The sequence below is a fragment of the Telopea speciosissima genome, chromosome 8 (assembly GCF_018873765.1).
Source record: "Telopea speciosissima isolate NSW1024214 ecotype Mountain lineage chromosome 8, Tspe_v1, whole genome shotgun sequence".
Taxonomy (NCBI): Eukaryota; Viridiplantae; Streptophyta; class Magnoliopsida; order Proteales; family Proteaceae; genus Telopea; species Telopea speciosissima.
The window spans coordinates 37251651-37269138 of NC_057923.1; the positions used below are offsets into that span (position 1 = coordinate 37251651).

A 17488-nucleotide genomic window follows, 5' to 3' on the forward strand; every position below is an offset into this window, starting at 1 on the left:
CTTCTCCCATCTTCTTCCCCATTCTCTCCTTCTCGTCTCTGCTCAGCTCCCTTCCCTGACGCCATGGCCAAGAAAAAATAACCAGCGGCAGCAGAAGAAGCAGGAGATCTCCTGGCACAGAAACGCATGCTCTTGCCCTCCTCAGTCCTGATCGAGGGACAAATCCCTTGCTCTGAGCCCTCTATTTTTAGACTAGGCCCAGCCTTTGCTTCTCAGCCCCATGGCCTGTCCAACTTCCCAAAATACGATCGGGAACAGCTGGTCACCCAAACGCCAGACCTGCTGTAACTCAAGGATAGGGCCTTTGTGTGCTTGTGGCCCCACTACCTTCCAGATTGGAAAACCTGGGTTGATAGAGTGGTCTGCGACCGCTCTGAGCTACTGATCAAACTTGGTGCCCTTCACGCCATCCAACTCTCAACCACCTCTATTCCTCTTGATCGCACCCTACTCCAGGCTACGCTCCAGTTCTTTTCACGGTCCACAAATACCTTCCATTTTTGTTTTGGAATGGCAGCCCCAACCCTCTTAGATGTCGGAGCTCTCACCGGCCTGAAGGCCAAAGGTGAAGAGTTCAACGGCTCCTCCCCTGGCCTGACCGATGACCATGAGGTTGAGATACAGCACGACCTTGAATTTACCAAGTCTGCCAGTTACAGGTTCTACCTACGGGCCTATCGGGAGACCCGTGGCTCTGTTTCCCCTAAGGAGCTCACTGCTTTCTTCCTGTTCTGGATCTGTCATTACGTTGCCTGTGTTCCATCCAACAAAATTTCCAAGACCTACCTTTGCCTGGCCAATGCCCTGGGGCAAGGCCGCGTGGTTGATCTAGCTTCTTTTGCTCTGGCCACCCTCTTTCGGGGCTGCAATGACCTTACCGAGTCTAACTTTGATTATGGCGGTGGCCCGTTCTGGCTCCTCTAGATGTGGCTCCATGCTCATTTTACTGATCTGTACTCCGGGCCCTGGTCGCTTCCAGTCTGCCCTGTGGCCGGTTATCTGTTTGCATCATCTCCCCATCATGACCTAAAGACCCTGTGAGAATATTACGACTTCTTCTCTTCCTTTGAGCCCGACCCAAGTGGCACCTTCTTTCTCCCCTACCGGACGGGAGAGGCCATCCCTGAGTGGCTCTCATTAGCCATTGATTGTCCTACCTCTGAACCAGCCGTATGGGGCAAGTTCTTAGTCTGCCGGGATCTTCATGTCGGAGTTACTTTAGTGCCGTCAGGTAATAACACCTGTGGCTTCGAAATGTACAATCCCCATTTCTGCGCGTGCTAATTTGGCCTCCGCCAGGCAATCCCCTGTCCCACTTACTACTCTATCACGGACTACGCGCTGGATAGGATGATCTACTTGAACGTGGCTGACATACTCCATGCATCGGCCATGAATGCCTTAGTCCTCTCATAGTTCGAGCTATAGTTCTTTGTCAAGGAGCCCACAGTGATCGCAGAGTTTACGACCTGGTGGGATACATACTTCAAGTCCCTTCCCCACTTCGGTCTTGTCACAAAAGCAACAAGCACCCCCCTCATCCTTAGGCACTACCAGTCATCAAACCGTTGCCCCGAAGCGGAAGAAAGCGTTAGTCTCCAAGCAAGCCACTGGTAAGCACTGTCCTTCCTTTCTCATTTTGCTACCCTACCTATTCTTTATTAACCTTCCCTTTCGTGACCTCAGCCAAATCCTCTGCCCTGTCAACATCCTCCATCCAGTCAGCCCCAAGTGATCACGGGTCCACACCAAAGGATGATGAAGACTCTGAAGACGAACCCCCTCCTGTGAGTAAGAGGACGAAAAGCATTAGCCCATCGCCAGGCCGCCCATCGCCAGGCCCTACTCCCGATTGTGTTCCAAGGAAGTCAGCCTGTAAGCACCAGGCCTCATGCCTCCACCACAGCATCTCCTTCAGTCACCTCCAGTTCAGTAAAAGATCATATGCAGTCTAGTGCCCGCCTGAATCAGGTCGTCACTACGAAGTCTCCTCAGGTTGTTATTACTAGCTCCTCGGAATCTGAATCCTCCTCTCGTTCGAACCGCGTCTCCGAAAGTGGTTCTGAAAAAGAAGAAGAGACCAATGCTAATGCGCTTGATACCTATGATGTGGCCGAGCCTAGGGGTCCAAGACCCCAGTCCATGAATTGGCTCCTCCATCTCCTTTGAGCCATGTCATCCCTACAGTGACCCCCACGGTACGTGTGCCTTAGCCCTAATGCTTGCCTCCTCGTCTCGCCATTGCTGACACATCCTTCTTTTCAGGTTGCGAGCCTGGAAACTCTTCTAGATGGCTTGAGTTCCTCTGTTGATGAAAAAGAGACTGGTGACGTCCCAAGTCCTGAACTCATTTCTACCCAGGTGACTAAGGTAAAAGTACTCCTGCACTCTTTCCTGTAATCACCCTTTCGTGAGGCCGCGGGCACTGGTAACCTGACTTCTATTGTCAAAGCACTTCACATGTTATTGTCGCTGCCAGATCTCCCCGTCCCGGTCAAAGAGTGGTTAGACTGGGCCGTTGCTTTCATGTTTGATATGACCACCTCGGCCGCCCTTGCCCTCCAGAATGCCCAAAAATATGAGGCCCTTTTCAAGGAGAGTGATGCCATGGACGAGAACTTGTAGAAACTGCAGGATGATCTCAAGAAGACTGTGGACGAGGTGAAAGAAGGACAGGACCGGCTGGCCCAAATGGACCAAGATATTGCAGGCTTGGAAGCCCAGATTGTGACTCTATGGTCTGACAGGGCTGCCTTAGACCATGAGGTTAAATAGAAGCTTCTTGGCTCCCAGGCCGTGTTCGCAAAGGCCACCTCTGCCAAAGCCCAAGTCAAGCAGTTGAAAGCATTGAGGCCAAGCCGCGAAGCCAGCTTAGCCATAGCCAATGAGCGCCTATCAGTGATGGAAAAGAAGTGGAATGAACTTTAAGGATCTACCCCGTAAGACTTTCTCAAGTAGGCCTACGTGCCTTCCCCCCCCCCTTTGTTGGAAGAACAGTGATACCTGGTTTATTTTCTACTTTTGTCATGTTCGGCCTACTCAGGCCGTGTTTGGACTTCCTTAGGAGTAAAGCCTACTTTTTCTTTAATTCGCGGCCTCGCTCCCACGATGTGATACTCTTGTCTTGTTCACCCCAAATCCCAGATCGTGGGATGAAAAGCCTTAAGGAACTTGCCGTTGATAGGCCTGATCTGGATTCCTCCTTCCAAGTCATGCAGCCTATAGGCCCCACCTCGGAGCACCTGACAGATCGTAAAGGGCCCTTCCCATGTTGGGGACCATTTGTCCAGTCTGGGGTCCTTCGCTCCAACTGAGAGTATGGGCTTCAGGATGATGTCCCCTTCATGGAAGTTCTTTGGGCATATCCTTTTATTGTAGATGGCTGTAACCTTCCTCTTCTGAACCTGCATCCTATACAGCACGGCCAAGCGCTCTTCTTCCAGGTCATCTAGCTCAACCATCATGGCCTCGCTGTAGGTTGTTGGCTTTAGTCCCTGCTGGAATGCCACCCATGCTAATCTTATGCTAACTTCAATGGGTAACACTACATCATGGCCATACGTCAACGCAAAGAGCATAGTGGCCGTGCTGGTCCGTTGTGTCGTCCTAAACGCCCACAATACCTCAGAAAGCATGTCTACCCATCTTCGTGGGATGTCATCCACAACCTTCGCTAAACACCCCTTGAGAATCTTGTTACTTACTTTGGCCTGATCGTTGCCTTGAACGTAGTATGGGGTGGAATGGGTGAACGTTATTCCTAACTCAGCTGCAAATGCCACCACCTCATCCCCAACGAAAACACTTCCATTGTCGCACGTAATAGTCTCTGGAAGCCCAAACCTGTGAATGATGTGACGCTTGAGGAACTGGATGACTTCGGTCTGACGGACTCCCTTCATTGGCACGGCCTCAATCTACTTGGTAAAATAATCCGTGGCCACGAAAATAAAGCAATGCCCCCACATCGCTAGCAGGGTAATCTTCCCTATGAGGTCCATGGCCCACCCCCTAAATGGCCATGGCTTGAGCACTGGATTGAACTCCGTCGCCGGTAACCGCTACACTAGCCCATGGGTCAGACATGCCCAACATCCCTTAGCATACTTGACACAATCTGCCATCATAGCTGGCCAGTAATACCCATGGCGCCGAATCAACCATCTCATCTTCGGACCAGCCTGGTGCGCTCCACAGATGCCCTCGTGGACTTCGGCCATGACTAATGTTGCTTCGTTCAAGCTGACACATTTGAGCAACAGGTCATCCTTCCCCTTCTTGTAAAGGTCTTCCCCAATCAATACGTACCCCGTGGCCCTATCTCTGATCCTTCGGTCAAATCTTGGCCCAGGGTTACTCAAGTATTGGACAATTGGTGTTCGCCAATCAGGCTGCGTGTCTTCGACGTGGTTGACCTCCAGGTAGCTGCCTTCATAGACTGTGGACCGTGCTTGCCTTTTGATGATGATGGTTTTTTTTGTACTGCCTTCTGGTAGTGTCATGCCCCTATTCCAGACAAGGAATATAATATAATATAAAGGGTGACTAGGACGACGCGTGTCATCCTACTAAACTGCTCGGATCACTGACACAGTGTCCCAATGCACAGTCATAACCAATATTAAAGCAAGATAATATTAGAGTGCGGAAAGGGAATATTACATTCCAAAAGATCAATAGTTTTGTGGAAGCGTATAAAATCAAATAGTTACAAGATATTCAAAGGTTAAATGATAAATACTGTAATTAATATATTTCCCATGACCATCTAATAACTATCAACAAGGGTATAACAGTAAATATTTATACATGGGCTTTAAGCCCTAAAATAACAAAAGGGGAACAAGTCCCAAGTATCTTCACGTCGTAGGTGCAATCGTCACAAGGACACCCGTCGCCATGTTCCTCAAACACAGCTTTCGGCTCCTCTGTACCTGCACCATGATCTAAAAAGTGTGTACACAAGTGGGTTAGCTCCACTGAGCCAGTGAGAGGATGGGGATGCACAAACACGCAATTCACATAGTCCAATGATGCATGTACAGGTTAATTCCATTTTTATTCCACCTATCACACAACTAAGTTAGGTATATGCTACTGTGACAACTTGGAAGATACTGTGGGTCATTTATCTTATCACCACAATGAATTCTCAATTGTTACCAGGGGGCCTACGCCGATCGAAGCCTCCAAGACTACTCAGTGGCAGACCTCGATAACCAATACTACCATGACTGGCCTCTCTCCCCTCCACAGAATCCGGTGTACTGATTATCCAACACCTAAACCCCTGTTGGTAAGGGTCGTAGCATAAGGGTACAAAAATCCTAGCCGCAGATATACTACATGCAAGTCCTATCGTCCCGAGAGGTAATCCGGGCGCATCAACTTTTCATCTGGTTTAGTGCCCGGTTACCAGCACGGCATGGCGCATACAGTTCAACATGACAATCAATAATGGTATTTCATAATTATAAATCTTTGGATTTCTGGCACCGGCACCGTAACCCATCAAAGTAAAGCATCTCTCATCAACATCATAACAAACATATATAAAAATATGCAATATGCACAAACATGCTTAATAAATTATACTGATGACATAATATACAATGCAATAATAATATCAAGCCCAAACAACCAAACCCACTCACCCTAGGTGTTATATCCCGAAGTTATGAGATGTCGCCACGATTAAGTAGCACGTCGTAAAAATGGGAGATTTAACCTAGTGAAAGAGTGAGAATAGGGTTAATTATGTCAAAGGAGAGGATCCCCAAAAGGTCCCCCACAATTTACCTAAGTTGTAGACTTTAAAGGTAGGGTGGTTTTATAGGTGGTTTCATGCCCAAACCTAAAACCACATGTAAATCCAACCTTAACATGGGCTTAGGAAGGGTTCTGTTAGGTGCAGTTTTACGTGTGGTTTCTCAGGGTATATGAAACCGCAGGTAAAATCGACTTTAACAGATAGCTTCTTAAGAGGATGGTCTCAGGATGGTTGCCCACATAATCATTACATATAAGTGTGGTCAAAGATCTCCAAAATAAGCTCAAAATCTTAAAAGAAATCGGGTGGACTCACGAGCGGTGTCAGTACTCTGGGTCCGTTCGTGGCTCCTCTGCAAAAATAGGGAGAGCAGACTAACGGGCGGATGTGGAATGTGAATCCATTCGTTCGTCCGATCTCAAAAGTCTCAATGGTCGAGAGGGTTTAAGTCAAACAGATCTACGGATGGACGCATGAGTGTGGATCCGTTTGTTGATCCGCATAAATTTAAAATGATAATTTCAAGTTTTGTGGGAGCGGATTCACGACAAGTGGATCCGTTCGTTCATCTATTCGCAGAATTTTAACAAAATAGAGGCATGAGTTTTAAAACTCACTTTTGGCTCCAAAGAAAGGGACATAACCGCAGGGAGAAAAATCTCTACAGGGACTTCCGTTCAAGCTTTCCTTGGGTGGTTTTTCTTGTAATCTCAACCCTCAAGGTTCAACTCTCAGTTGTTCAAGATATGACTTTCTTCCCATTTCTACTTTTTATTTTCTTAGATTTGGGATGAATCATTTCAAGTCGTGATCAAGTCTTGATTTTTCTTGTAATCCCATAGCCATGTACACCAAATCCATGCCAAACCGATTGGAACTAGGGTTTTTTGGGTGTAAATCAAGTCCTATTTGATCGATGACACTAAGTTGTTGGATCCTTGTTTGATTACTACATCTTTTATAAATTTTCAAGTCTTTGCAAACATTTTAGAGATTATTGCTATGTTCGTCAAGTCTAGTTGAATTTTACTTGGATTATGTCTAGGTTTTGATTGTAGTAAATTTCTCAATTCACAATATTTTGGGAAAACTCTTCAAGTTCAAATCTAATTCTTTTACATGCCATAAAATCTCATAGAAAATTATCACATTGCCTTATCTTCAAGCATATTCCCTTGTATATATGATTATTGATAAAATCCTTAGAATCGTTCCTCTTTTTCCTTGGATAAATTATTCTTGTCTCTTGTTGGGGTATTTTCATCCAATAACTTGCTTGTTTGATATTGGTTGGGATGTAAAGTAACCAAAAGCACATGTTGTTCATATTGATCTCATTATTCACGTCCACGCACTAGGGATCTCACATGAATTTTACATGTGCATTGATCTTATTCATTTCTCTCCACTCCAAATATCTTCCTATGGTTATCATGTCTCATTTTCCTTATATGCTCTTGTCACAATACAATTTCCATATCTTGTAGACATTTCACTTCTATAATTTTATTTATCAAGTATAGAGCTTAAATTACCAGGGTAAGATAGGTCACAAGGGGCGAGGGAAACACCATATGAAGGAAATAAAAGCCTAACATAGGTTGGTTCATCAAGATAGGGCAAGAAAACCCTTTCTGGCTTGGGCGGTTTTATGCCTGGTTTTACTTAAATATGAAACTGTAGGTAAATCCGCCTGAGATTGAAACCAAAATAAACAGCCTCGGTTAATCATGGATTTGCAGGTGATTTTTTACCTGGGCTGGAACCGTATGTAAAATCGTCGGGCCTTTTTCTGTAAATTTAAAGCCTGTGATGTAAAGGCTTATTTTCCTCCTCCTTTCAAAACACAACTCTAAAGCTCTGGAGAAACCCCAACTACGATCGTACTTGCTCTCTCCTCACTCCTTGGTGGATTTTAGTACTCCAAATTACTCCTCAACAACATCCAATCGCATTCAGGTAAGATTTCTCTCTCTCCCATTGATTTTTTTCTGTTGGAGAAACCCCAAAACACGATTTAGGTTTTGGAAACTTGGGGTTTTTTCTTTCTTTTTGCCTAATAGGTTGTTTGTAACCTAATCTTAATCATTTTCTCACCATAAGCAACCTATACAAGGACTTGCACACAATTATGGCATCTAATCAAGGATTTGGGTTGGATTTTGGAAAAACCCAAACCCTAATCAAAATTTTCTCTTCTCTTTTGCCATATTTGATTCGGTCTTACTAGATAGGGCTTAGCTTACATTCTCTGAGTTGGTCACAAACCATATTTACTTGTTTCTTATGATTCAATCTCCTAACCACAAAATCTGAAAAATTTTCTTTAAAGTTTATAGCATGTTTCAAGATCAAATATGTCTATATTTTGCTTGAACTCACTATTTTGCATAAAGCATTACTTTTTAGGCATATTATGACCATGAATCTTTATTATTTATCATGTCATTTACATAATGGCCATGCCTTTCCTTTTTCCCCTACTTCTTAGATCACAATTTGATAAAAATCAAAATTTTCTAGCCTAAGAATCTTGCTGTAATTTAATTTGCTTTGAAAGGAAAAAATCAAGGGCTAGGTTTTGAACTTCACAATCTTACATTGATCATCTACTTAGGCTTTAACATTCAAGGTACTAATTTGCTATCAATCTTGGCTGCAGGTTAAAACAATCAATGGCTCCAAGAACACGGCGTGCATACGTTGAACAAGTTGCACCAACTGTCCTAGATCCACTATGGTTTCAAAAGATAGAGGACCAAGAGCTTTACCAAGACTACTTTCGCTTCAAAAATATAGTGGAAGGGCAGGATGTAGTATTGGATGATCTCAAAGCTTACATGGTGGGACAAAGATTTGAGGCATTGGGGTGGCCCAACATTCTCAACCTTCCTGAACCATACTACCCAAAACTCATCTGACATTTTTGTACAAATCTAGACACCAAGAACCCGGGCACACAAAATTAACGGGTTGTTTCATATGTAAAGGGGGTTCCTATAGGCTTCACTGCATCACAGTTGGCCGGCATTATCAATGTCTCCATTGGGGAAGAGAAGACCTACTGTTCACCTGGAAGGAATCCCTACTCCTTCATCAGGCGAGAGGTAGTGACATTCTGACGACCATCAGGCGGCTGAACCTGCGAGTGGTGGATGGCTTCTATGAGGTCACAAACCAACTCTCCGACCAGACTCGGAGCCTAGAGGGTACCGAGAGAGGGGTAGATAACATCAACACCTTTCTTGGTCGTCGTGGTGGCGGTGGTGCAAACGACTAGCCCAGCTTTCTCTCAACAAATTAAAGTTATCCCTGATCAGTTCTTCTAATTCTTATCTTAGGATGAACAACTGGGAACTTTTAGAAATGGTAGACTTGTATATTTAATTTGAGATGAACAGAATCAAATATTTTGATTTGGAACAAAAGGGATCTTACATTCTGAGTTGGGAAAGGCACAGTTATGCCCAAACAGAGAATTTGAAATAATTATGGTGTTTAGATTGGTATCTTTTGATTGAGCAAGATGGAGTCATATGTTTTGTTGGAATGGATGAAATCATGAATGTTGAAATGGGAAGGATATGATTGCCTCCCAAGAAGATTTGGAACAATTGAATATTTGTAATTAATTTTATATGTATCTCTATGTATTTGCTTAATTCTCTCTTGTTTAAATCATTGTTGATAATTGTGGTTAGTTATGATTGATTCATTATTGTTTCTGAATTATAACATATAATTGCCCATCTATGACCTACTTAAGACTCAACTAAGCAATTATATAGTTGTAGCTTAACAGCCTATGGTTCAAGTCCTAAGTTCCATGTTACCTATTATCTTCTAAGTTCTTATTTTACCACAATCAGTCTTCTCCTATGTCTGCACACAATCATTTATGGTCTTGAAGTTTTTTAGTTTAGAACCTAATTGTGGAGAGTAAATTAAGAGTCCGCGAGACTGTGGTCGGTGCAGAGCATCATTGCTCTGATACCACTCTGTCACACCCCCATCCCAGACAAGGGATAAAATACATTATAAGGGGTGACTAGGACCACGCATGTCATCCTACTAAGCTGCCAGGATCACTGACACAGTGTCCCAATGCACAGTCATAATCAATATTAAAACAATATTATATCAGAGTGCAAAAAGGGGAATATTACATTCCAAAAGATCAATAGTTTTACAGAAGCGTATAAAATCAAATAGTTATAAGATGATCAAAGCTTAGATGATAAATATTATAATTAATCCATTTTCCATTACCATCTAATAACTATCAACAAGGGTATCACAGTAAATGTTTATACATAGGCCTATGCCCTAAAATAAATAGAAGGGGAACAAGTCCCTAGAATTCTCATGGTCCGTAGGCACAATCGTCACAAGGACACCCGTCGCCATATTCTTCAAACACAGCTTTCGGCTCCTCCGTACCTGCATCATAATCTAAAAAAATGTGTACACGAGGGGGTTAGCTCCACTGAGCCAGTGAGGGGATGGGGATGCACAAACACACAATTCACATAGTCCAATGATGCATGCATATATGTTAAATAAATTTTTCACCTAACATCACAACTAAGTCAGAGGTATATACTACTATGACAACTCGGGAGACACTGTGGGTCACTTAACTTATCGCCACAATGAAACCTCAATTGTCACCTCGGACCTATGCCGATCAAAGCCTCCAAGACCACTCAGTGGCAGACCCCTGATAACCAATACTACCATGACTGGCCTCTTCCATCTCCACAGAATCCGGTGTACTGATTACCTAACACCTAAACCCCTGTTGGTAAGGATCGTAGCATAAGGGTGTAAAATCCTAGCCACAGATATACTACATGCAAGTCCTATCGTCCTGAGAGGTAATCCGGGCGCATCAACTTTTCATCTGGTTTAGTACCCGGTTACCAGCACGGCACGGCGCATACAATTCAACATGACATTCAACATAACTACTTCATAAATGTATATAGTATCCGGGGTTCCGGCACCGGTAACCACCGGCACCGAGACCCATCAAAGTAAAGCATCTCCAATCAACATCATAACAATCATATATAAAAGTATGCAATATGCGCAAGCATGCTTAATAATTTATAATAATGACATAATATACAATACAATAATAATATCAAGCCCAAACAATCAAACCCACTCACATATAAGTTATGTCCCGAAGTTACAAGTTATCGCCGTGATTAAGTAATATGCCACAAGATGGGAATTTAAACCTAAAGAAAGAGTGAGAATAATGTTAAATAAGTAAAGGGAAGGATCCCCAAAAGGTATCCCATAAATCATTTAAGTATAAGGTTTCAAAGGTAGGGTGGTTTTATGGGTGGTCTCATACCCAATTCCTACAACCACATATAAATCCTAGCTAACCAGGGGCTTAGGAAGGTCTCTGCCAAGGGTGGTTTTATAGGTGGTTTGTCTCAAAACATGAAACCGCACCTAAAATCGACTTTAATAGGGGCTTATTCAGGGGGTAGTTGCAAGGGTGGTTTCTCGTAGGTCTTGAAACCGCATGTAAAACCACATACCTGCAGAATCGAAATTTGAAAGGTTTCTCATCAGGGGTTCCTTTCCCAAGGGGTTTAAAGGTAAGGAGGCTTCAAGGAAGCTTCCTCCTAGGTCCAGTAGGGTTCTAAGCCCTCATTAGGTCCATGTAATCCCAAGGATTTAAGAGGAAAAGCAAAAAAAACCTAATTTAGGACATAATAGGGTAGAAACCTTAAATTTCTCAAATGGAAAGAGATTGCTTAGGCTTTGAGCTTGTAATGGAGTGAAATATCTCCACTATAGTCTAGGTTTAGAGGTTCCATCGATTCCTTGGGTTCTAAGAGAACCCTAGGTCGAATCTCTCCCATTTCTCAAACCCCAAAACCCAAAATAGAAGAAAAGAGGTGGGATTTAATGGCTTACCTACCCCCAATATAGAAAAGCTCCACGTAGAGGGCTCCACAAGGTGAGGTTCCAAGCCTTCAGCCAAGCTTTTCCATTCTTCTTCCTCCTTTTCTCCTTCCTTCTTTCTTCTTTCATTCTTTCTTCTTTCTTCTTTCTCCTTTCTCTCCTCTTTCTCTCCTCCACGATTTAGGTTAGATGGGAGAAGTAAAGAGAAAGAATGCTTCTCCCCCCCCTTTTGTCTTATTTATAGAAAGTGACTTGGGTCCCTTAAGTCAAATGGATCAAGAGCTAAATGGGTACTTTAAGTTAAATGGGTCAAGAGGGCTTAATGGGTTGACCCATTAGTTCTATTTGGGTAAGAGAAAGAAATACCCAACCTTGGGTCAAATAGAGTTAGATGGACCCTTAGGTTAAATTGCCACTTAAGCCCAATGGGCCTCTTAAGCTAATGGGCCTGCCCACTAGTTATAATTAGGAAAGAACCTAATTAAAAGATGAGCTCACATGATATGAGTATAATTGCTCTTCACATGTTTCCCTAAGGCAAGTGAGGCCCATAAGTAAATTATTCCCAACTCAACTAAAATTGCCCGGGCGGTCCAAACCTTGACCCGCACTTCGAGGGCATCGAGGGAAAGGATAAATAAATAAAATTAAGGGCTAGCACTTACTATTTCCTTGTCATGGTTTGTCCCCTATGACCCCGAATAGTTTCCTCCACAGGCAAACTCGTACTGTGGTCAATAATTTTGTAGCTGGGTTTGACCACCAGTGAGAACAGCTCACCAGCATACGTGACAGTGATAACTACACGTCACGGGGAAGAAATAATAATTAATTATACTCCCGGGGTGCGGGTATAACATCTTATCTTGGTTTGTTAGGTGTTGTGTCTTATTGAATATCTTATGTTTCTCTTTCTTATGTATTTTATGAGTCAGTATGTTATGCATGGCACTAATGGAGAAAAGAAAAGAAAAATTCAGATTTTTAAATAAAGACTTTTAATTAATTACCTGATTTAGCAGGCAAACATCTCCACCTTCTTCCCGGTCTCAAACTCTAGTGCCAGTAGAAATTCTATGTCAGCTATTACCTCTCCAGCTAGACTTAGAAAATGCTCTCGGTCCTTGGGTCCACTAATGGCTGCTATAGCCAAGTAAAAGTCTTGTCGACTCTCAGCCCGGGGTAACACTAACCGTATCCATCTCAGTCTCTCTCGTAAATGTCTAATATAAAGCATGATGCTGGGGTCACCAGCCTCAGTCAACTCACTGGTCCTGTCACATAATATGGTTCTAAGCATTAGGACATACTTAATTGAAAGAATTAAGTACAGGACTATTGGAAACTTAAATAACCATAACACCAATATAACAAATCCTTGGGTTGGCTCGAGGTACCTTTGCGTCTAAGGATTCGATTGACTAGACAACCTATCAGATCCAGCCCTCAGCTATCCTATACCTTGGTTAAGGTAGGATCTATGTTTCCCACACTTAGTAATCACATAATACAACATACCTATGTAATCTAAGTTCTGTTTTGCATAGCAACAGTCCAGTCAGTTCGTACATTACAATAGGTAAGCATAAAGCATATTAATAGTACATACCATAAGCTGTAATTATATATACAATTATACTCACAAATATGATGTACACTAATTATTTATTTTAACCTAACCATATAGATTTTCCCTAATCCCCAATGTGTTGCATTTGTAAAATTTTCACTCTTTTGGATTCATGAGATCTAAGTTCTTAGGTCATAAATTGTTTAGTATTATATTTTATTAATATAATATTATTATTATTCAATAATAATAATATTTATTTTTTTTTTGTTTATACTTGTTTTTATGTCCTATGGGGTTATTATGCCCAAAATTAAGTTCCCATGTGCAAATTCACCATCACTGGGCGATGTCTCTGGGCATTGCCACATCGCTCAGTGCCATCGCCCAGAGAATCGGGCTCAGGCTTTTTAAGTTCGAGAGGGCCCCATTTGTTCCCTATTCTATTCCAAACTTCTCTAAACCTTAGGAAAAAGTTCTTGAAGAGTAAGGGGACCACTTCCACACTATTTCTCATCGATTCCTCGGGCTATTTGCTATCACATACGCTCTCTGGTAAGCTTTCTAGGTCAAACTTGTCTTTTACTTATCTCTATTCACTTCCCTCTTGTTTCAGTTTTGATTTTCACCAAATTGCTAGTCCTAATCATGGGGTTCCTTTCTCTTTTGTAGAGAATGTCCACTAGCAGGCATACTGCACGCAAATCAGTAGCCCAGAAGAGGCTACGAGCTGAGTCTGAGGATTCTTCCTTCTCAGAGATTCCTCCTCCAATTCCTAGGGAGGATTCATCTTCAGAGGAACCTGATTTCGACCACCATCTTTTCTCCAGGTACGAATACGCTAAGGAGTGGAAGAATTTCATTTCCGTAAAGATAGTGAATGGCCGGGTGGTGCGAGTAGAGGACTTCCACCAATATGGCCTCTTTGCCAAGTTTAATGCCCTAGGCTGGGCATCGATGTTATCTCTTACCGAGCCTTGTTATCCCAACTTGGCTTGGTACTTTTATTGTAACCTAGGGCCTTCTAGTGCCCAGGAGTTCGGCGTGGAGAGTAGGGTGAAGGGAGTGGATATCAGGCTAACCACTACCCTATTGGCGGAGATCCTAGGTTTACCTGACACAGGTGATAGGGTTTATTACCAACCCCGCATGGACATATCCGAGATGTTCTCCCTCGAGACTAGGAGGATAGTTTTCACTGCATTGACTGGTTCAGGGGATACTCCCAAGTCAGAGACTGCCTCCAAGCCTAGTGCTAGGGTGATCAGTAGATGTGTGACCTACAATATTTACCCTAAGGGTGGAAACAAGGGCAGCATATCTATGATGCTGGCGTATATCACTTACTGCCTGTTGGGTGCTGGTTAGGGGGGTACAGTCATCAACCTCCCATATTTGTTGCTTCAGGTAATGCTTTATCACGCACGGAATCCAACTGATGGTAACCTTCCTTGTGGGAAGTTCCTTACATTAGTCTTTCGATACTTTGGGGTTCCGTTAGAGGGGGAGTACATTGACAGGGTCCGATCCAGGCCTATAGACAACTTCTATCTTGAAGATGAAAGTGCTTGGTGAAGATCCAATAGTGGATGACGAGCAGGTGATGGCTGAGGATATGCAGCAGGACAAGGGGCAGGGTGGTGATGCACATGATGAGGGTCAGATTAGAGAGGGGCAGGGCGACATTGGAGTAGACACTCAGGGCATGTACACAGAGGAGCAGGGGTTAGGTCCAGCTGATCTCGAGGGTTTTGACACACAGTTTACAGACTTACCTGCTTACGAGATGATCGGTGCCACTAGTTCACAGGTTCCCGGGCCTCCAGATTGAGCTCAGGTGATGGCACAGCTTCAGAGCCTCAGTACACAGATGTCAGACCTGGGATCTCGGGTGGACCAGGGCTTCACTTCCTTGGGCAGTAGGGTAGGTGCTATCGAGCAGAGATTGGATTTCTGGGACCGCTACTTTCGAGTTGATTCGTGCCCGCCTCAGCCTCCTACAGAGTAGCTCTCAGCATCATCCAGACACTTTGGCTACATGGTTTTGACTACTGTTATTTTCTTATGCTTATGTACTTTTTCTTTCTTTGTCTTCAGTTTATGTGTTTGTTAAATTGCAGTTTTGCAATCAAACTTTTGTAACTATTGTTAAATTAATGAAAATCTTGTGTCTTTTTTTATTTACATTTACCTCCCCTATGGCTTTTAAGTGTTGCATATTTTATTGCCTATATCTTATTAATCCTAGTCTACATCTCATGAATGTAAGAAGAGCCTCACGCTCTGATACCAAGCTCTGTCACACCCCAAACTACCCCCTACGAGGATTGGGTAGGTGACCCGAATTGCATAACGATAATCCTCCAAATCCCATGAATTTAGAAGCAGTGCTTACATTCATGAAACCACATCCACATCATAACCATAAGTAAGATCAGAGTAATGCAGGACGTCTACAATTCAAAAGTTAAAGGAAGCATAGCGATATGGGAAATGGTGATAATATATACAGATAAAGACTTGTTTGATACACCTCCCGAGCACACACAACCCACAACAAAGAAATAAAAGCTAATAGGGACATACGAAAATATATACAGGGCGAGCATTCTCAGCCCAAAAATGAAAAAGAAAAGAAAACTACAATAACCAAGTCAAAACAGGGATAACTCTAGAAAACCCAAAAGGAGTCCCCAGTCAAAACATCACATGCACGCTTCAATGGTCTTCGTCAACAACCACCGAAAACGTACGCAGAATCCATATGACCTCCATCAGGGTCCACACCAACATCGTCAAAACAACCAAAACTCTCCTCCTCGAGATGGCCTTCCATGCCACAGCGGCATCCACCTGCAAGATCATCTAAGAAGAAAGCAACATATAATAGAATGTGAGCCCCACCAACCTCGTGAGCAAATAACATCAATCATGCATGCACATGCAATCACAATCCACAGTTCACATGAACTACATGATATGCAAGTCCAGATTTTATTATTATCCACCTATCATTACAACTAAGTCTGGTCTTGCCACTACAATCCCCAATACATGTATCCCTGGTGCGGGTTTCTAACCCCTTCCCGCGATACACCCATTGAGTTATCGGAGAAGACTGATCAGGCCCCGCATTTGTTCACCAAGGTCGGTCCGACCAGCCCTCTGTGATTATCCAGGGGGACAACCGTTTCTTCCCTCATGCACCATTCCAATGTTCTTTTATTCTTTTTTTTTTTTCACTCCCTGATAATTGTCCCCACACATCCAACACCTCAACCCCTGCTGGCAAGGGTTCGTGGCATGAGTGATGAAACTCTAGCCCCATGTCTATATGGCATCATATGAGTCCAGCGGTGTCAACCGTACCCCATAATACGGGCTACCATAGGCCCTATTTCCAAGGCGAGTATGGCATCTAGTCTAGCAATCACAACCATCATATAGAATTCACAGTGTTAATCAACAACAGTCATTATGCAGTGATTTGAGTAACTTGAATTATAAATAAATAACACAGCATTCATGATTCATTTATTAATAGTCGGCATCAGATCATAATTACATTTGCACATACGATAGTATTATTCACTCACCAGTACTTGGCTCTAGGTACTCGGTCACAAATTCAGTTCCAGCAGTTGTCTGGTTGTTGTCCTCGAGCACGGGATCAGGTCCTAGACATAAATCAAACATTGTCTTATTCAGTTATCAGCTCTACACTGGTGGTCCGAGGGTTACCCTAATTTACTGGGTTGACCCGGAGTTCAATTGGTTCACTCTTGGAATCACTAAGCCTTACACCAGGCCTTAGGTCATGTTTTGGTGCATGGGCCAGTGCTAGGGCACAGAGGCAAATTGGTCATTTGTAGTACCAGTACCTGCCACTAGGTCAGAACATGGTCCCACAACAGTCTATGACATTATTACACTGCTGATGAGCACATTTATGTGTGAAATCTTAGGATATAAAGCATTCATTTTACCACATTGAACAGTGCTACTCGGGTACTTTTTGTCATTTTTCATGTTTAGGGGCATTTTGGTCAAAGTGGAGAATACATGTCTAATTGGACTGCCAAACGCCAGATTACGAGGTTGAAGACTTCAGTCGGGTTACCTTTCCAATGCGCAACATCGGAAGTCACTTGATTAGAGCCGATTCGAGTTTAGAAGAAGAAGAAGAGAGAAAAATCAAGCATAGGGGCATAACGGTAATT

At 43.2% G+C, this 17488-nt stretch overlaps 1 protein-coding gene across 1 annotated transcript; it reads right to left on the reverse strand.

The window, feature by feature from the left end:
- Positions 1-3128: 3128 nt before the first annotated feature.
- Positions 3129-3902, reverse strand: LOC122672273. Its single transcript, XM_043869772.1, has one exon. It carries the CDS (start codon positions 3900-3902, stop codon positions 3129-3131), a length of 774 nt encoding a protein of 257 aa, XP_043725707.1.
- Positions 3903-17488: the final 13586 nt, after the last annotated feature.

What these genes read in the sequence shown, in the direction of transcription:
- LOC122672273 (XM_043869772.1), bottom strand. Translation starts at nt 3,902, where the DNA reads ATGAAGGGAGTCCGTCAGACCGAAGTCATCCAGTTCCTCAAGCGTCAC.